The sequence below is a fragment of the Microtus pennsylvanicus genome, chromosome 1 (genome assembly GCF_037038515.1).
Source record: "Microtus pennsylvanicus isolate mMicPen1 chromosome 1, mMicPen1.hap1, whole genome shotgun sequence".
NCBI lineage: Eukaryota > Metazoa > Chordata > Mammalia > Rodentia > Cricetidae > Microtus > Microtus pennsylvanicus.
The window spans coordinates 84,563,773-84,584,874 of NC_134579.1; the positions used below are offsets into that span (position 1 = coordinate 84,563,773).

Sequence of the window (21,102 nt, forward strand, 5' to 3'; positions counted from 1 at the left end):
TCTGGGTGGCCCCTAGTGATCTCTTCAGCCCTTGCCCATGTCTTTGCCAAGGTGGGGGACGGGAACCCGCTGAAGCTGTGGAAGGCGTCTGTGGAGGTGGAGGCACCACCGTCTGTGGTGTTGAATCGTGTGCTGAGGGAACGCCACCTGTGGGATGAGGACTTCGTGCAGTGGAAAGTTGTGGAAACTTTGGACAGACAAACCGAAATCTACCAGTACGTGCTGAACAGCATGGCCCCGCATCCCTCCAGAGACTTCGTGGTTCTCAGGTAAGCCTGACTCCGTGACGTATGAGGTCCTGCTCCCAAGGCAAGATGAGAGCTGCCGACAGAAGCACTTCCCCCAGTCCTCCCAGCCTGCTCTGGGGCTCTAAGCTCCTCTCTGACTTCCGGAATCTTCACTCAATTTACAGCTCTGCCCAGGCTCTCTGATGGCCTTTCTCCTGTGGTACACACAGTTTATTAGGCCATGACTATCACATCCTCAGAGCAGAGGCCCCAGAATAGATGCTGTTCGTAGGGTTTGTCTGCCAAGTTATGCAAATCAAAGCCAATTGGCCTTTCTTCTGGTTTTGTCTTTCTCCTTGGGGAAAACAGATTTTCATTTTGGAGAATTTGAAGATGGGAGTGTGTGTGACCTCACACGTTCACAATTAATTGCCATGTATGGCAGTTCCTGCTCAGCCCCAGAAGTCCCAGTGTGTGGAGACACTGGGCTTTCTATTAAAATTCAGTCCTGGCCAAGCTTCCTGAGCCGTGTCTGCCGTGGAAATATTGTTTCTGGTGGGTTTAGGGGTTAGTCCCAGAACCTTGCCCTTTTGCCTTGGAGTGGGATGCTCATCCAATCCCAGAAGTTTGCACAGCAGACATGCACTGTTTCATCAGCGAGAACAGGGGCTGGGGAAGACTTAAGACCACGAACAAAATGTAATTAGAGCAATATATCCTTTTTATTAAAAAACACGAGTAAACAATTTCTTCTTTGGGGATCAGCTGTATAAGAGGATTCTCTAGTGAAATCCCCAAATGCATGTTTGAAATAGTTGCCTTCTGAAGTGACCTCTGGGGGCAAACCAAAGCTGACTGGTCATGGGCCCTTTGTGCATTTGGTTTGGATCCTTGGGACCTTAATTTTGAAGTGTGCGTTTCTCCTAACCATCTGTGTGTATCCCAGCAACCTTGTCCTGATGGAGAACGTAGACCATTAGCTGCGGTGGCCTCTGCCAGTTATTAGGGCATCCCTCATCTTGTGGCATTAAAATGGGACCCTGCAACTCACAAGCAGAAAGCAAGCTGTCCAGGACTGGAGTTGTGCAGATGGGGAGTCCCTGCACAGAACGTTCCTCCTTCCGTCTCCAGTGACTCCACCAGCCTGCTACTTCCTGTAGATCATCCCAAAATCCCCTATGCCAGTCACAGCTTCTGGCTCTGAGGGTGCCTGTAGCAGGCAGCAGCCGGCTGACCGATCATGGTCTCCTCTGAGAGTTTAGACTTCTGAGTGTGTGTGTGTGTATGTGTGTGTGTGTGTGTGTGTGTGTATGGAAATGTGTATGTGAAAGTGCATGTATGTGTGAGAAAGTGTGTGTATATGTACGAGAGTATGTGCTTGAGTGTGTGTGAGAGAGGAAGTGTATGTGTGTGAGTATGCATGGTAGAGGGTGTGTGCATATGTGTGTGTGTGTGTGTGCGCGTGTGAATGCGTTTTGTGTGTGTGTGCGTGTGTGTGTGCTCATGCCTGCACATGTGTGCCTAGGCCAGAGGTCAATCTTGGGTATTGTTCCTCGGGAGCCATCTACTTCATTATCTTTGAGGCAGGGTCTCTCTTTGGGACCTGAGGCTAGTAGGCTAAGCTGACTGGCCGGACAGGTCCAGAGAACATCTTGCCTCCACCTCCCCAGTGATGAGACTCCAAGTGTGCACCATCAAGCCTGACTTTTTATGTCAGTGCTGGGGATTGAACTCAGTTCCTTACGCTTATGCTCCTTTGCCAACCCAGTTCTCCCCTCAGACCCTTTTTGCACTCCCCTGGGTCAAACTTACTTATCTCCTCTGCCCCGTCCCCTGGCCCCAGCTCTCCATGAAAGCACACTGCACTTCCTTCACTGTCTGCAGGGTTCTTCTTAGACTTGCTTGTCTCTCCCCCTGGGCTGTAAGCATCTTCATGTCCTCATGGCTTCTCAGGCCCAGCACATAGAACGATTGAGTGAGTGCTGATTCTAAATGGTAGCCTTCTGATGATGGGTAGGGGATGGAGCCTCAGTTTGGGGTTCCAAACCCAGGTCTGGGAGCTTCCACCCTCTAAGTAGGAGGCTGATATCTGTGCTTTGAACCTCACTTTGTAAACTTCATACAAGCTCACAGAAACCATTAGCTTAATCCTCACACTGGAGCTATAGAGCCCAGGTTTAGGGCAGGAGGCTTAAGTGTGAGTTTAGCTGTGTGCTTGGGGGTCTCCCGTCTCTCTTCCCACCACTCTGAAGCATGGCTTGTTTGCTTCCAGGACCTGGAAGACTGACTTGCCCAAAGGAATGTGCACCCTGGTATCCCTGTCTGTGGAGCATGAAGAAGCCCAGCTGATGGGCGGCGTGCGGGCGGTGGTGATGGACTCTCAGTACCTGATAGAACCATGCGGTTCCGGCAAGTCCAGGCTGACCCACATCTGCAGGATAGACCTGAAGTAAGTGGCCACACTGGGTGTTGGCAGTTCCCATGAGCCTCAGCTCACAGGGTATGTGCACCCAAACCCTGCTTGTCATTCTGATGCCTTCCTCCGCTAGTCTGTTTCCTCACCACCATGAACCAGCTTCCAGAGGATCACACACCCTAGTCTCGCCATCCCCTTTCCGAAAATGCTGGCATTTGGCCTTTAGAATTTGCTCCTCTTTCTTTTCATTTTTTTTCTAATTCATTCATGCCTTTCCACAAACATGTAATGGCGTGGTGTTTGTGGCATACACAAGGATGTTTTGACATATGTCCATACAGCAGAACCAGCAAGTCAAGCTATGAAAATATCCAACAATGATCAAGAACATGCTGTTTCCCCTAGAGTCACCTGTGTGGAATGGGATGGAATGATGGTCATTAGTGTCAGGGAATCAAGTGTTAGAGTGAAAAACACGTCTGCTTCTTCGCTGGCACAGTGACGCAAGTATTCGTTCAAGCTGCCTCCAATGCATTTTAGAATTACAGGAGGGGCACACAAGTGCCAGCGAACAAACTTAGTGGTGCAAGAACACCCCTACCGTACACTGATTACAGCACATGGGCACAACAGATCTTTACATGCTTGATGAGAAAAGTAACCATAGCCATCAGTTGCTTAGAACCTACAGTCCAGCTAAAATGTTGCAGCATAGGATCAACATTTACCTCCCCAACCCCAAGCCTTATAGTCTCGTAGTCTCCCGTCAGCACCATCCTTCCCTCTGATTCAGTGAGTTCCATCTTTTTAGACTCCATGTAGAAGTGAGAGCATGCGCTTCTGAGCCATCTACGCTTAGCCTATTATATTGAACATAGCGACGTTCGTCAGCTTTGTCACTATGGCCAAAAGACAGCATCTCCCTTTTCAAGACTAAAAATCATCAGATAGACAGACAGATGGATGGACAGACAGGCAGACGGACAGATGATAGGTGGGTAGATGGACAGACAGATGGACATATGTATACATGTATATGCCACGTTTGCTTTATCTACCCACCTGGCGCTGCGCCCTTTGGTTAATTCCACATCCCAACCCTTATGAGTAATTCTGCAATGAGCACGCATGTGGAGATGCTGACTGCATTTTCTCTGGATATGTACCCAGGAGCAGGGTCATTAGATCGCCTGGTAGCGTCCTTATTTTCGACTTTGAGGGCACATACAGAACACGCCAGTACCTCAGGCTCAGTAAATATGAATTCTACTCTTTACTGTTTTTTTAATTTATTTTTATTCATGTGTACATGTTCATATGCACATGTGCCTATGTGGACACACATGGTCAAGCAAAGGTCAATTCTAAGTGTCTTCCTCAGTTGCTCCCTCTGGGCACCTGGAGTGGAGGGAGGCATCGTCTTTCACTGAACCTGATGCTCACTAATTGGCTAGACTGGCTGACCATTGAGCCTCAAGAAACTCTGTTTCTTCTAAATTCTGCCTTTTCATACGTGCTGAGGGTGACAACTGAGGAGCCTTGATTGGCTGAGACTTCTTCTCGCGTTTCTTTTATGCCTGCACCCTCCACTGTTCCTAGTTTGAGCTGAACACTTCAAGCCATTTAACACTGAATTCTGTGCTGAGGTAGATATAAAATCAGTAGGGTTTTGTGGTTGATTTTGGTTTTTTTTTTTCTTTGAGACTGACTTTCACTGTGTAGCTCTGGCTGTCCTGGAACTCACTCTGTAGACCAGGCTGGACTCAAACTCACAGGGATCCACCTGTCTCTGCCTTGATTGAGTTCTGGGATTAAAGGTGTGCGCTGCCACTGCCCGGCTTGTTCGTTTTTGGTGAATTCTACATTAAAACTGAGTCTTCCGGTTCCCTTTGAGAAGTTGGTACCATTCTGGAGAACTATAAAGACACTGCTTGGTGACAAATACTGAGTGGTGGACTGAGATCCTCAGACCCCTGAGGCCACAGAGCTGTTCCCAGGGTACTGATGACCCAAGCCTGAGGGCAGCTCTATCCCCTGGCAAGTTTCCCACTTCCTTCTGCTCTCTTCCCACAGGGGTCACTCCCCAGAATGGTACAGCAAAGGCTTCGGACACCTCTGCGCTGCTGAAGTCGCCAGAATTAGAAACTCCTTCCAGCCCCTCATTGCTGAGGGTCCAGAGACAAAAATCTGAGCTCTCCCCAGTGTGGCGTCAAACTCAGGGAACACGAAGAGGAATGAACGAACGCTCACCGTGTGTGGAGTGCACTGTCCCGTGGGAACCGGTGGCCACGGACCATATTCCTAACCTGCCTGGAGATGGCTAATCCTTACTAATATAATGTCTTGGACATTTATCTGTTGCTTAAAATTAAATGGGTTATTCCTTACATATTGCCTAATTTGCTATTTAAAGGCTTCTAAGAAGCGTTGTTTTAGCTGTAAATAAATGTACTGTAGCATTTGTATATGTGTGTGTATATCTCCCTTTGCTGTATATATGTAAAATACTGGTTTTATATGTAGTTAAGTGTCTGACTCTGTGAGTCTCCTCACATGGCACTTCCCAGGTTGCTGGAGACCCTGTGTCCCTACTGTCCTGCCAGCTGAGCAGAACCTGCTGCCAATAACCAAAGCGTGAAATGTGTCCTCTGTCGGTCTGCCCATGCTTACCCAAAGATTAGCTAGCCAAAGAATAATAGCATTATAAGCTTCTTCCACGCACTGGCCTCTTATTTCTGATGTTTAAAAACTGGAGTGGGGTGTTGAGATAAATTGAACGAAATAATATTTGCTTCTCTTTAACACAAAGCAGCAGGTAAGAGTTTGTCGTCAAATCCAAAGCTAGATTTTTTTCATTGCCCTCTGGGCCCACTCTATGAAGTTTGAGTGGGATGTCAGGTGACCGTTAGAGTTGGCACCAGGGACTGAAACAGAACTGGTACCACCACCCCCTCCATAGGGGCGAACAGCAGAGCCTGTCCACAAAGCCAAAGGGAGCCCCATGTCCTCTGGAGACTCAGATAATTCTCATAATGCTGTTTAGTGACCTATTTGACCAGTGGCCTACATGGCCACAGTTACTCAACATGTTCTTGCACTGACCTTGACTCTGGACACCAGACAAAGAGAGACGATGCTCCAAGTGTCCAGGGTCAACACAGCTTCAGGGAATTCATAGTGTCCTATATATGATGCTCTTAAAAAAAATCTAATCTATTAAAAATCTTGCAATCTAAAAGACAGGGTTTTAAACTAACAGAAGACCAAAACTGTGTCGTTCGTTATTTGTACAAATTACAAGCAGATGTATCAAGCCCATGTTTTTCCATTATCCCACACCGGCGCCAACCTTATTTATTATTGTACAGACTGAACAAACCGGTGTTCCTGAACCATGTGAGAATGGCTTTGCTATTTTTATTGTAATGCAGCATCTATAGAGAGATAACTTATTATGTCTGCCGTCCAGGAGAAATTTTCTTAAGCTGTCTGGGCAGAGATTGATATCCTAATTCAGCAGCTGGTGTTGGAAGAAAAGCAAAAACAAATCTGTGCTTTCTGGGTTGTTGTATGACATACAGTGATGCGGTGTTTTCTGTTATCTGTGGTGTGCAATTGTTTGACTGGGAGGAATAAAGATGTTTTCTGTATGTTTGGTGTGGCACGAGGAAAAGCAGGGCAGGGATTTTGCATTCTCATGTCTACCTGGAAAAGGGTCGGCCAGACCACAGGTCACCCACTGTCTGGGCAGTGTTGCGTGGATTGGACAAATTCACTTCTGCCATTACGTCATGCATGCCATGCTGGATGGCTTTTTATGTACTGGCAAGATTGTCAGTGGGGCTTACTCAGGCTCAACACTGTTTCTGCTCCAGCAATGGGTACTATGCATTTGAAAGCAGAATGGGCACCCCGGGATGAATGGCATTGTTTCCCAGGGAACATCCTTACTTAGCAAGCACTGGGCACTACCTAGGACCTTGTTAAAATGCTGGGATCCAGGCAGTCTGGGTGGGCCTGACATTCTGTATTCCTAATGAGCCCGTGGGATGCAGGCTGCTGTCTTAACGACACACTTTGAGAAACAAGGACCCAGGGAATGCTTAAAACTGAATAAAATGATATGATTGTATTTCTCACCCCCTCTCTCTTGCAGCTAACCTGACTTCTGAATTTTATGCACATGTAATCACATCACCTCTGCTAACCACAAAGCGCCTCTTTAAAATAAAGGAAAAGGGAGGGGAGAAAAATGATGCATCGAGCTTGTTTGTCAAATATTACAGTATTTTATTCACTGTTATCTTGCCGATGGAAATAAAATATTTGCATTTAAATAGTATATTTATACCTCATGTATATTTTTACCTCAATTGTTGGTATCAATCATCAGTTGTAAATAATTGCCAAGGCAGATAAATTTATATACATTAAATATTTCCTATTTTCTATAAATTACATGTGGATTTTCATGATTCATTCTGTCAGCAGAAAGCATGCTTCATGAGGAATATTTCTCTAGAAGAGTTTTCCATGCGGTTGACTCCTTTGGCTCCAAACACAAGGATGTCAACAGACATTCGCTGATATGCTAGATGTTGAATGTCAGGGCTGGAGAGATGGCTCTGTGGTTAGAGCACTGGCTGCTCTTGAGGACCTGGGATCGGTTCCCAGCACCCACATGGTGGCTCTCAACTGCCTGGACCCCCAGGTGACCCAATGCCCACTTCTGGCTTCCAGAGGCACATAAACGCAGACAGACACAAACACATTAAAAAAGGAGATGATCTGGGGAATGCTGGGGAAGGAGAATGAGTATAATGAAAATATCAAAATATATTACATGAAAAATATGTAAAAATTAGTAAAATAATAATATAAATCTTTTTTGGAGACTAGGTATCTTGGTTCCAAGGCATCAAAGTAACATATATTTCAATGTTCTTTAATCTAGAGTCTGTTTGTTTTTGTGATAGGGCTTCCCTGCATAGCTCTGGCTGTCCTGGACCTAGACCAGACTGGCCTTGAACTCAAAGAACCTGCCTGCCTCTGCCTTACAAGTGCTGAGATTAAAAGCATGCAATACCACCACCCAGCTTAATCTGAAGGTTATAAAACAAATGTTTTATCTTAATCAAATACTAAACTTATTGGTTATGTTTTACATTTGTTAAGTGGACAGGAAATGAAACATGCACAGTCACAAATGACTCTGAACTTTATACCTAGCTAGTCCTTCAATAAAGAAATAAATTACTCTTAGCTAAGCAAGCATGCACTTCAGCCTGATTTACAGATTTCTTTGTATTTATTTTTAAATTAATGCATATGTGCGTGCCTTCATGAATTTATGTGCAAATTCCTGAGGGGGGGGCTGTGTGCGTTGGGACCCCTAGAACTGGAGTTACAGACAGCTGTGAGCCTGGAAAGTGAACTGCAAGAGCGGGAAGCACTCTTAACCACGGGGCCATCTCTCTAACCCCTCTACTCCAGGTTTTTAAAGTCACAGCAGTGTAATGACATAGAGCCCATAAAAACATAAGATGCCACCCCTGCCATCCGCCCCCAGATATACGCATTACTTAGAGGTTTTACCTCCACCAGGAAAGGAAGAATTTAAAGCCCGTTTTCATCTTCAGAGTGGAAAATGACAGCACAGACTGCTTCTCCCTCTCACAACCACTAGGGTACAAACAGTCACTGGGGAACACAGATCACAATGTGAGTTCTAACCTCTTTCTAAACACGAACTCCTGAGGCATCAAACTGTCTTTTGATATTTGGTCACAAAACAAACAAACAAACAAAAACACTGTCAGCCATGAGTTCTTGGGGATGGAACGTGAAGGATGAAAACAGGCACAACACCGCCCCCCATCCCCAGACCAAGTGGAGTGTCACAAAAAAAACCGAAATGAGTGTGCACCGCTGTGCAGCCAAGAAGAATAAAACCTGCTATTGAGTCACCACGGTGCTGGTGGAAAGCCCACAGATCTGTACAGCTGCCATCAGAGAATCCCAGGCACCAGGCCGTTCAGCAGCTCTGGCTCCCACGCTCCTGTACTCAGCTGATGCTTCCCTTCCCAGTACTGTAAAAGCGAGGTAGTCTCCAAAGAGAGTCACCACACTGACTGAAGAAATCTGGGTCCCCCCAGGATCCTTGGTCTTCATAATAAAAGAATTTAAGAATTAATTCAAGCAGTCACTTGAGGACGCTTTAGAAAAACCCCAAGAAGGCAGCTATAAATCTCAGCAGCTGCCCCCCACCCGGGAGGTAAAGGTGGAAGGTGAGAAGATGGAGGGAAAAAAAGAGAAAGAGCCATGGTTTTCTAAAGCTGGCTTGGAAGTCAGCCACTTGGCAGACAAGCAGCCACGTGGTGGGCGGAAGGTTTAGAGAAAAAGAAAAAAAATGTACCAGAGAAGGCATATCTAGGAAGAAGAGTAAGAGAAGAGAAAGTTACAGTTTTCTGAGAGAGGAGCAGACCCAAGAGTACCTATGGTGGCTCTGGAAGGACTGTGCTAGGGGCTGAGAATTCTTGGTAAGAAAAATACAATATGTCATTCAGCGGCAATATGACCCCTCCTATGGGTTCAGCAAGGCTTAATTTAAGGTGATCATGCTTGGAGGGGAGGGGCTTGGCCAGGTGACTGACCCACCTACCCAGAATGCCAGGCCCCTACCAGGCCAGGGATTCCATTCTATTTACTGCAAGGAGCTATCTCTTCCCCCATTGGCCTCTGCTCATCAGCACTGAATGGGAACGGAGCCATCTACAACTGGGGATAAAAACCAGCCAAGTAGGGCGGGCACCCCAAAGCGACCATTCCAAAGCTTTCCCAGAACAGAGTTCTGGTCCTCTGGTCTCCTGTGGTCTCTTACCCTTGCCTGGAATCCATGTGTAAGAGGTGACCTACTTAGAGGAGGTACCTGGCTGGGCCAACTGGACTGACTGGCTTGTCCTCCTCCCCAGTTTCTGCCATAAGTCTTTTCAAAAGCTCCCAGACTGGCATCCCAATGGAACCTCACCCCTGTGGCCCTGCTCTCTGCCCACTCTCAATGGAACCTCACCCCTGCATCCCTGTAGCCCTGCTTGCTCTCTGCCCGCCTGCTCTTTCTCCCTTTGGTTCCCATCTATTGATCTATCATAACCGTCTTTCTGAAACTCGCCAACTGTGGCCTGTGAATTCTATTCTTCACATTAGCAAGACAAGAACCCAAAGGCCACTGACTCAAAGAAAGTTTTGTGAATGCAAGCACCCGGTCCCTAATTCTCGACTTAATGCCCATCTGAGGCAAGGGCAAAGGCCTCTACCAAACTCAAAGACACCACGCTTCCCATGCCAGGACACTTACAGGCAGACGTGGCATAGAGATGGGACTGCACCATCGCTGCTCATTATTATTTGAGATTTTGTTTGTAAATGTTCTGCAAACCTTGCATTACTGAGTAACTGACTCGCTGCCCTGAAGGGGACATGGGACTGAGTTCCTGAGAGCCTCTGGTCACATTTGCCAATCCCCCAATAGCTAACCTTATTTGACTGTGTTTCTGATAAAGACATTAATCTTTCCTCTGTTGCCACGCACCACGCCCCCGTGTCTGCGCTCTGTGCACTGGCACCCAGTTCGTGAGCTTCGGGCAAGGAGGGTGGAGGTTAAAATACACAGACACACACAGACAGAGAGACAGCGACACAGGTCATCCTTGAATTCCCCAAGAATGCCCCTTTATTGTGTTCAGGGGCAGATTATATAGAGATAGCCACACCCCACCCAAACCCACCAGAAACCACTCTCCTGCCATCAGGAACTCCTGAAGGTCTCGTGCTCAGAGCAGCTGTAGGCACTCAGATCAGGGGATTACAAGAAATTCAGGATCTGGGGTCTCACTGCTCCCAACACTCTGTATACTAACTTTATCTTCAGTATTTCTTTATTATAAAGCAACAGTCAAGAAAAACTGGCCCTGACCAATGATCTAATGGGACTGTAAAATTCATGGCATGGGAACCCCCAAGTGGAACAAACCCAGTGCTGCACCATGCTGGGAAAGACCTCTGCTCCTGCTCTCACCACCAGCCCCAGGTCCAGAAACAATGCTCTTCTTCCCACGCCTTTTGTATTTACGTGGTGATTTTAATAGGTTTGATCCACATAGACTGTGTTTGAATACTTGACCCATAAGGAGTGGCACTATTAGGAGGTGTGGCTTGTCATGTGGAGGCAGGGTTTGAGGTCTTTACAAGCTCAAGTCTAGCCAGTGGGACACAGGCTCCTGCTGCTGCCTGCACACTGCCATGATGATAATGGACTAAACCTCTGAAACTGTAAGCCATCCCCAATTAAATGTTTTCCTTTATAAGAGTTGCCATGGTTATGGTGACTCTTCTCAGCAACAGAACACTGACTAAGACGGTTTAGTTGGGTGGCTGCTTTGTTGTGATTTGTCTTGCTGTTTTTAGGACAGACTCAATAGCAGCCCAGTCTGGCCTTGAACTCTTGATCCTCCTGCCCAACCTCCAAAACTCTGTAGACACAGGTACATACCCCGAGACTTCCCTTATGACACTTCTTCAGCTTGATACACTGTCATCTCCTGAACCCACAAATCTGGCTGCTTTTCCACCTCTTCCTGTTGCTTCTGGAGCAGCCTTGCTTCATGAGTTAGCGAACCTCCTCTTCTATTGTCGTGTTATGGTGATGCTTTATTAATACTGAACTTGTGGCCAGCAACACAGGGACCTTAGTCTGTAGAGATTTGTAACTTTCTTTTTTAAAAAATATTTATTTATTTATTATGTATACAATGTTCTTTCTGTGTGTATGCCTGAAGGCCAGAAGAGGGCACCAGACCTCATTACAGATGGTTGTGAGCCACCATGTGGTTGCTGGGAATTGAACTCAGGACCTTTGGAAGAGCAGGCAATGCTCTTAACCACTGAGCCATCTCTCCAGCCCAGATGTGTAACTTTCTGTGTAAGGCACATTATAACCTTGCACATAGCAACACTGGACAGCACTTTAGATATTTTGGTCACTGATATCACCACCAAAAAAGCACAAAAATGAGGCAGGGGAGAACAGCACTAAATAGAACACATTTATTCTATGAAATCTAAAACAAAAAAACTGTGGGAGAAAGCCATGATCAGCTAAGTGTGGGCAGGTCACCCAAAGGAAGTTCTTTACTTCCAACCATTATCACCTGCCAGAGTAGGACTCTGGCCATCGATAAATTTAAGTGGAGGCCTGAACTACAAGCTGAGATTACCTGACCTCCACCCAAGAACAGACCATTCAAAGGAAATGCCTAACATTCTAACTGCTATAGATACGGCCACCTGCCAGAACACACTCACCAGGCCACCCCTAGACAAATGTCAGCCAATCAGGGGTCCTAAAGCCTCAGGAACCCCTTACCCCCACATTTACTACTATAAAACCCTATTCTAATTGAGCTTGGGGCTCTCCATTTATTCCATGTGGAGAGACCGAGTTTGCAAACTTGCTTAAAATAAAGACTCTTTGCTTTTACATACGGGACTCGGTCTCCTTGTTGGCTTTTGGGGAAACTTCACGAATTTGGGCATAACACTAGACAGCTTTTATCTTCAAGTTACAGGTATGTTGCAGCCTCCATCAACCCTTCAGACTTGGGCTGAGTCCCAACACCGGCAACCCATGTCTCCAGCCTGCATATCATGAATTGTGGGATCTTTTCAGCCTCCATAGTAACTGGAATTAATGTCATAATATAAACCCAAAATGTATACTTATATAATGTCTGATTGCTAATATTACCTGCATAATAATTTGACAATGAAATGTAATTACTTTAGTCATATAGAAATATATCAGAAACACACACCTTATTGGTTCTGTCCCTGCACAGGTCTGGAATTCAGGAGCATGACCAGCATGCAAGGCTGGAGAGATGTCATTTGGCTCATGTGCAGAGTGCCAATGATTCCTTCCCGGCCCATGCACTTAGTGCTGTGGTCATAACCACATGGTTCCTTCATGTCTCTGTGACTTCAAGTTGACCTGTGCACCTTGACGGTCACTCATTCCCATGTATTCCTTAAGGTTCTGTTCAGACATCCCTTCCACGACTTTTCCTGATATCCCCCCATCACATACACTTATTTATCTGCTTCTTTTTAAAAGTTACCTGTATTCATTTACTTAAAGTGAGAGAGAAAGAGAGTGTGTATGTGTATACGTATGCTTCTTCACTACTACGCATGCTCGTACACATACACCCCTTGTGGAGGTCAGAAGCTAATTTGCACAAGTCACTTCTCTCCTTCTACCATGTGGGTTTCAAGTGCTTTTACCCAAGGTCTTAAAAATCCCTTCGACTGTATGAAACATAAGGCATTTAGTTATGCGTCAATGACTCTAACTCTACCTGATCCAAACTCCAAGGACCCCTAACTCACACACACACACACACACACACACACACACACACACACACTGTGTAAAGAATGTTCTGATGCATGAGTCATCTGTTGGTCCAAACAAATCAGGTATGTGACCAGGAATAACGGCGACAAGTGTCATAAAATGAAAACTCTGACGGAGAGTGTCACCTCCCCTCAGATTCAAAAAGCAGAGGGGACATATGGCTCCCTGTGCTGCCTATGAGCATATCAAAGCCCAAACCAGCCGCAGGCTCCCTCAGTATCCCAAGTGCCTGTTACACATTTAAAGTCCACGCCAGCAGCCCGGCTCTCCTAACTTCCTCCCCTTTTGAGTTTTGACAACTTCAACACAACCCAGTAGTGCAAAGAATAGAGAATTGGCTGCTATTCCAAAAAGCCAACTGTGGTTGTTTCTAAAATTTTCAAATATGGGGAAACTTGCTGTAAACAAACAGGAGCCTTGAGTTAGTCCATCCACTGGGAACTATCCATGCAAAGCATGTGACCCACCAAACACCTTATAAAATGTACTGCCTATATTACTTAATTTCACTACTGTGATAAACACCACGACCAACAACTTGGGAAAGAGAGGGTTCATCTGGCTCAAAGACCCACATGGTAGCCCATCATCAGGGAAAGTCAGGGCAGGAATCTAGGCAGGAACTGAAGCAGAGGTCATGGAGAAGAAAACACTGCTCACTCGTTTGCTTTTCATGGCTTGCTCATCCTGCTTTTTTATAGTACTCAGGACCACCAACTCGGAGAGTGACACCACCCACAGTGGACTGAGCTGTTATGATTTTTCCTGTGGGTCCTGAGCAGAAAGAGGAGAGAGAGAAGGGGGGGGAGAAATGGGGAGAGAGGCAGAAGCGAAGCTGCTTCTCCGAGAGAAAGAAGGAAAGAGAGCGAGTTCAGGCCGGAAGCTGAAGATCAGCCTGCCTCAGCGGATGGGGGAGGGAGGGTGTGGCTTGTCTCTTGAAGAGACGAAAATCATAACATGAGCAATCCCACATCAATCACTGATCAAGAAAATGTCCCCACAGTCTTGCCTACAGGCCAGCCTGATGGAGGCAGATTCTCAATTGAGTTCCCTCCCGCAGATGACCCTAGCTTGTGGCAAGTTGACAAAAAGTAAAAACTATAATGGAACAAAAATAAAATCTAACCAGCACTTTGTCTAATGAGGAAGTGACCAAGAAGCAATAAAAATAATTAATGAGATAAAAACGGAGGAAAGAAACAGGCAGTGGAAAGTTCCAGTTACAGACAGGACAGGCAGGAGGGGGTGTGGTAAAGACCTATTCAGCATGCCTGTGACCTCAGCACTCATCCCTTGTTGCTCTAAAATTGCTAAGATTACATGAATGAAAGCTGGCATTTAATCAATGTGCTGAGTACCCATCCCTGTGGGGCAAAACAAAAGACATACAGCAGTTCAGGAAAATGGCTGCTCCTGAAAACTGTCCTTGTCCTCCAGCCAATCAGAAAGCAAGCTAAGTCATGACGATTTCAGCAGGCACCTCCCCCAGACCTTAACAGGAAATTATTCTGTCTAATGACCAAAGAACAAGCCCTGACTGTTTTTAATTCAAAAGTTACACCTCTCAGAACTCTTGCAGCAGCTCTGGGGTTCAAACACACATTTCCCACTCATCAGCTTGGATGTTTCCTTCTCTTACCTGAAACGGTGGGACGTTCCACCTGAGATAACACAAATGACCAGGAAAAATGGGGGTCTCCTCTTGGGTTCTTAGTCTCATTTATAAAAGAGCTTTAAAAAGGACTCAGAAGGAAGCTCAAGAACAATTTAATTAGAATTACAACAAAAAACACCCCAATCAAGCTGTAAATCTCAGCATAGCCTAAAGGAGGCTGAGGAAAAAGAAAACCACACCTTTTGACCTATGCAAGGCATGAGAGGGTGCAATCAGCAGGCCGCCACTGAGAGCTAGTGATCAGCAAAAGCCACAGGCAAGGGAAGGAGCCTTGGAGAAAGAGTGAGGAATGCAAGTGTCAAGGTTTGCCCAGTATATATAGAGAGATTACATTTTTCTGAGTGAGTACTCACACAAGCTGAGGCGTAACAGAAACATAGCGGTTCTATAAGCAGTCCACTGAGGCCAAGCTTCCTGGGAAGGAAGAGTATATTATCTCTGCGAAGGGATAATTATTCCTCCCATCACTTGAGTAAGGTTTAAGGCATAGCGGCTTTGTTCCAGGTAACTGGCTAGCCCGGCTGGATTAAGGGGAAAGGAAGACATGGTGACAAGGCTCAACATGCTGGGAGAAGACAAACACACCATGTGGGATAGAACTCACATTTGCTTAGAGGCCCCAAACCTGACCTAGGGTACTGCTCACAACCTGCCCTGTCTTACCACTGACCTCAGGGTAGGAGTGGTTATCAGCAGTTGGAGGGAAGGAGCCCAGGGGAACCCAAGCCCATGTGGATCTCAGGCCCAAGTACACCCTGTCTTCAGAATAAGAGGCCTCGTGTTCACCAGTTCTGGAGAAGACTGAGTTTCACCTATTTATCAGAGGGGTGTGGCTCACCTGACATAGATAATCACACAATAGGCCAGCGTTGACTCATTTCCCCAAACCTGGTTTATCTCACAGGAAACAGCACCGCATTGTTTCCCACAGGCGTGATTAAAGCAGCAGCCCCTCCAAGGGCCCTGGGAAGTGGGTGGTGCACATGGGCGTGGCTTGCCTGCCTGCCCACTAATGGGATCCCGGGTTTTCAGCGAGGTCGGACAGGTTTCTCTGGAGTGTCTCTGGAGGCTCACTGTTGCCGTGATGGACAGTGTGATCAAAAGCTACTTCGGAGAAAAGGGTTTAATTCACCTCACAGTTTACAGCCCGTCATCCAGGTAAGCCAAGGCAGGAACTCAAGGCAGGAGCGGGAAGCAGAGAACAGAGGGACTCCATTTACTGCTGGCTCCTTCTGGCGTGCTCAGACAGTCAAGGGCAGGGCCTCCCACAATGGGCCCTCTCTATATCAATCAGCAATCAAGAAAATGCCCCACCAACATGTCCGTGGTCAGTCCGGTGGAGGCTGTTCTTCTGAGGTTGCCTCTTCCCAGCCACCAGTCCCTCTGATCTAGAATGCTTTCCCCTCGAACCGTCGAGCTGGGAAGCTGACTGATGACATTTTAATATGAATGAGCTGCTCCACTACTCATTTGCATAATTAAGCTTTTTTTTTTTTTCCCTTCGCAGGAAATCAGAGGCTTTGTCTCCTGCGACTTGGGTTTCTGGCATCTGCAGGTAACTACGTGCTATTTTCAGGAGGAAGAGAAACCTGAAATCACAGGCCAAGCATAAAAAGGCCTCAGCCTGAAAGGGAACACGACCTTGTCTTCAATGCTATCTGGGATGGGCAGGACCGTTTCTGTGGTCCTACCCTGCACACCCTGGAACTCCTCCTTCCGTGGAGGCCTGAAAGCTGTCCTTTTCCAGAACACTCCAGGACAGGAGAGTGTCTGCTTTGACATCAGAAGAGCACCTCCTGGAAGCCCAGTCCCACCTGACCCATCTTCGTGTGTTAAATTTATCATCCCTATTAAGGAGCTGCCAGAAATAATATTTTTATTTTGGGCTCAAAAGTTTTCAGTCTGTCATGCCCAGACTGGGGTGACTGAGCCACTCACCTCTGGGTGGAGTGGAGAGGTAACAGAAGGAGGTCAGGGTTAACTCATCTCAAAGGGCACTCCCCAACTTCAGCCAGAACCCACCTTCCACAGTTCCACTGATGCTCAATACTCAATAGTCCATCCAATCGCCGAGTCCATCACTGAGTTAAATCGTTCATTAGGGCTAGAGCCTCCAAAACACGTCCAGAACCCAGAACCACACCCAGAAGCCAGAGCCACACCCAGAAGCGTGTTCCCCCTAACCTCCCAGGTATTTCTCCTTCAGATCAAGGTCACTCATCTCCCTTACCTCCTTTGCTCTGGGAAGGCCTAGGGTGCTTAAACACCCCGTGAGTCTGCTTTGTCTCAGGCTTGTGGAACCCAACTCTGTCCAGTTGTGACCAGAGTTAGACCAAGGGCAAGCCTATTTCCAAGCCAGCAGGACACTCAACCCCACAGCAACTTGGAAGTGGCAAATTCCCAGCTTTCTGTCAGTTCTGAGGAGTTCTGGGATAAACCCCGTGGTGTTTATACCCAGCTACTGGCTGAAGGAACAGAAACATCCAACCCGCTCTGTAGCCTCTCAAAGGCACACAGGTGTCAGCTGCAGGGCGAAGACTCGGAAGGCTGAGAAACTGTTTTGATTTTCCCTAAGGTCTACAGGGCTCCGTTCCTGTCCTCCTGGCAAACTAGTTACTGTTCTGTGCTCAGCTTGAGGCAAAGCAGACACCCAGCAGGGGACGTGGACACACAGTGACTCACTGGACAGGGCTTCTGCACTGTGGAACTCACTAGGAAGGGGTGGGGGACCTTGCTTTCCCAGGGAAGGCAGAAGAACACGCCGTAATTCCGGTTCAAGGATTTGGGAGTATTAAACAAACAGTGTCTCCAGTTCCCACATTCCTGAGTCGTTAGGCAAGGAGTGAAAAATAGGTTGTTCAAGGTGACTTTGTGGGCACCCCAAGCTGAAAGTTTTGGCCCCGTGAAGGAAAACTGACCACAATTGCCTGTATACGCCCACGGCAGACGTACTAAACCCACTATCTCCACATCTGTATAGTTTAGGCATACACATAATTTATGCATTAATCCAATCCTACTCTTATTGCGTTTTAAAGAATAAATTGAGGCACCGAAAAACCTCTCCTAAAATTACCCACCGAGGACAGAAACCCCGGCAATTGAATCTTTGTTCTGCTGCCTCGTGGAGACGGCAAGCTGCTCTCCTGAGGGGCCGTGGCGACCATCCCGAGTAAACGTCTCGGAGTTTTCTTGCTGAGACAGGAGCCCGAGTCTCCTACAGAACAGAACACTACGTATAATGTGCACATGATCTCCATAAAGAGACACTGCAGACTGAGACCTGCATAGCCAGCTTCCTGATGAATTCAGGTTTTAGGAAGCGGTAGGGGTGTGGGCAGCGGAGAGAAAATTGATCATTAAGTACCTCAGCCTGCAGGCAAGTGGATTCTGGAGGACACCGCCCCTCCCCCTCCAAGCTCCACACGGTGGCAAGTCTGGGTGTGGCTAGTCTTAAGATTGGGACACGGAGTGGGACCCCTGACCTTTTCTACAGCCCTCATCGGAACAGCTGCCAATGGCATCGCTATTGGGTTCCCAATTGCTCCTGGGTACTTCTCAACTCCTAGCGGAAGAGACTGATGGAGAGGCAACTGAGAATTCAGCATTTCTGGGTCTCCTGCCACTTCTTGCTTCTTTGTAACAAAAAACCCCAAGCACAAGTTCAAAGGTGGCCATTAAGGGCGTGGCGGTGGGAGGCCGCCATGCAGAAAGTGACAAGACTATGCTAATGTACAGGGCTCAGCACAACATGAAAACAATACATGGAATTATTAGAACCAATTTAGTACAGGATAAAGAGAAGAGAGGGGGCGAGCTCTGGTCACGTCAGTGGAAAGCAGAGAAGCAGCAAAGGAATTCTGGTTTGTATGAGCTGTGACTCTCACCATCTTAAAAATGTGCCACCGTCCTGCACAGCTGTACCCAGGGCCAGCTCCCGCAGTCTCAGGATGAGTTAGGAAGGGTGGGGCACACACCGCCTGGCTGGAGAAAGAGGAGCCATCAGCCCAGAATGGGTCTCATCCTGTGACCCCTTCAGAGCCCTCCATGCAGGACTCTGGCCTCTTGGTGACAAAGACTATGAGCAGCCAGACACAAGGGCATGATGGTGTCAAAACTCAATAGCTGTTATTTAATGCTCCCCCTTCAGGCCAGGCTGCTAACTTGCATTTAACATTAGAATCTGGTAGAAAAACACAAGAGTTGCCCGGGTGGAACTGAATTTCTGGTAAGGTTCTCAGCCGTGGACTTGCAAAGTCAGGCGATTCATTCGTGCTTGGTGCTTTTAACCAATCGCCCAGCTAATTTCCAAAGTCACGGCGCTCTTTTAGGCTCCTGCCAGCTAAGCCTGAGGATTCTGGTTTCTCATTGCCCTCATCAACGGCAACATGTATCATCGTCACTTTTGGAGGGGTGCCCGCGTTAGTGGGTGCGAGTTGTTATCTCAACATCATGTGCAGTTTTAACCTTTTTTAATGTTTATTTGATGTGGATGTGGATGCTTGGGCGAATGTCTGTACACTGTGTGAGTATGCATGTGTGTGTTTGCGCGTTTTTTAAAACACTGGGTGCGTTGTAAGTGTTTTACACTTCACTGTTACAGATGGTCAGAGACTGTGGCCACTGGCAAGGCTGTACCAAGAAGTGCTGGGTGAAACACAATGAGTCCAACCTCGATTTGCTCCTCGGGTTCTGCCTGGGCTTGGAGTTGGCCTCTCTGCATGCGGTCTTCCTCTTAAGGCTCCTACCTTAATTAAGGAAGAGGAATTGCGGAAACCCATTTTCCTCTCCAACTGACTAGAACTGGGGTACTGGGACACCTTGAGAGGTACAACATGGACCAGGCAGAATGACGCTGTCACGGTAACATGCAGAACAATTTCCACGTCAGGACAGATGGAAGTTGTTTCTGGAAGCAGCGAGGGTGGACAGAGCAGAGGGAAGAACAGCTCGGAGGTGAACGCTGGGAAAGAGGGAGCCCGGCAATGGCTGCCAGAGAACCAGGAGGCATCAAGCACCCCCACACCCCACCTAATAGGGTCTGTGTTCCTCACAGCAACCATCAGGGAATGTTTCCCTCCAGAGAGAGGCAGTGTGAGTCCACATTCCAGAACTGGTTTCCACGTCACCTCAGGGCAGAGCCACAGACTAGAGAGACGGGGAGAAGGCGTTATAGAAAAGAAAGATGAACGATAAAGGGGCCTCCCCGCATAGGTAGGGCTTCTGGGTTCCGGAGAGCACCGCCTCCTCCAACCCTCCCACGATGCTTCCCTCAGTCACGAGCAAACACCTTAGAAGGCAGAACTTGGTCGGCAGCACCGCAGGAAGGTCATACATAATGATAAACAGCAATCATTTTCAACTAGAGCGGATGTTTGCAGACTGCGCATGTTCAAAAATAAGAACCCTACGTGAAGGTAGAGTCTTTGAGAGTGGGCATCCAAGGGCACGGAAGCTGCCTGCTGAATCCCTGGGACACAACTGACCTCACACTCCAGTTATCTCCAAAGCGCTCAGGCGTCATTATGCAAATTAGGCCTCCAGAGCTGTTCTGATTGGTACATTAACACCTCTGAAATTTAGATTAAGGAAGGTCATACGAAGTGACAAATTTCACCAGGGAGTCTTTTCTCTCTGTTGTTTAATGTGGCCATTCTAAAAATTACTTTCCCATAATCACCTACCTCTGTAGGAGCAGAGCTGTTCTTAGCAGCATGCTAAGTACAGTTTCTAAACAGGCATGACCCTCACAAAAGCCTCTGTGTGTGTGTGTGTGTGTGTGTGTGTGTGTGTGTGTGTGTGTGTGTGTACGCACGCACGCACGCGTGCGTTTTCTTTTTAAGGGCAAATTATAAAAGATTAGTTCTCAAGCATTCTCCCTGGAAGCAAATGCAGTGATCTCTAAGACCCATCTGGCACATTTAGCTTTGAAAGGAGTCATTTAAAGGGGGCACTTACCTTAAGTGTTAGTTAATGTAAAATGTGCACTTGCCAATAAAGATAAATCATCAACAAAGATAAGAAGTGATGTACCAATAAAAAAAATTAGGTGGGTTTTCAAAGTTCCTAAGACTTAAAAAAAAAGATTTATTATTTTGCCAGGTGGTGGTAGCACACGCCTTCAATCCCAGCACTCAGGAGACAGAGGCAGGCAGATCTCTGTGAGTTCGAAACCAGCCTAGTCTACAGGGAGAGTTCTAAGTCAGCCAAGGCTACACAGAGAAACCCTGTCTTGAAGAAATACAAAGATTTATTATTTTTATTTTATGTATATGAGTGTTTGCTTGAGTATATGTGTGCCGCATGCATGCAG

At 47.1% G+C, this 21,102-nt stretch overlaps 1 protein-coding gene across 5 annotated transcripts in view; it reads left to right on the top strand.

Annotated features, from left to right (window-relative positions):
• Positions 1–7,101, top strand: part of Stard13 (StAR related lipid transfer domain containing 13) — a 211,555-nt gene extending 204,454 nt beyond the window's left edge. For all 5 annotated transcript variants that reach the window (XM_075971342.1, XM_075971359.1, XM_075971333.1 and 2 more), the window contains exons 12-14: positions 52–269; positions 2,500–2,676; positions 4,717–7,101. In XM_075971342.1, coding sequence (XP_075827457.1) covers positions 52–269; positions 2,500–2,676; positions 4,717–4,834 — 513 coding nt within the window. In that variant the 3' untranslated portion in view covers positions 4,835–7,101. The remainder of the gene's footprint in view (positions 1–51; positions 270–2,499; positions 2,677–4,716) is intronic.
• Positions 7,102–21,102: the final 14,001 nt, after the last annotated feature.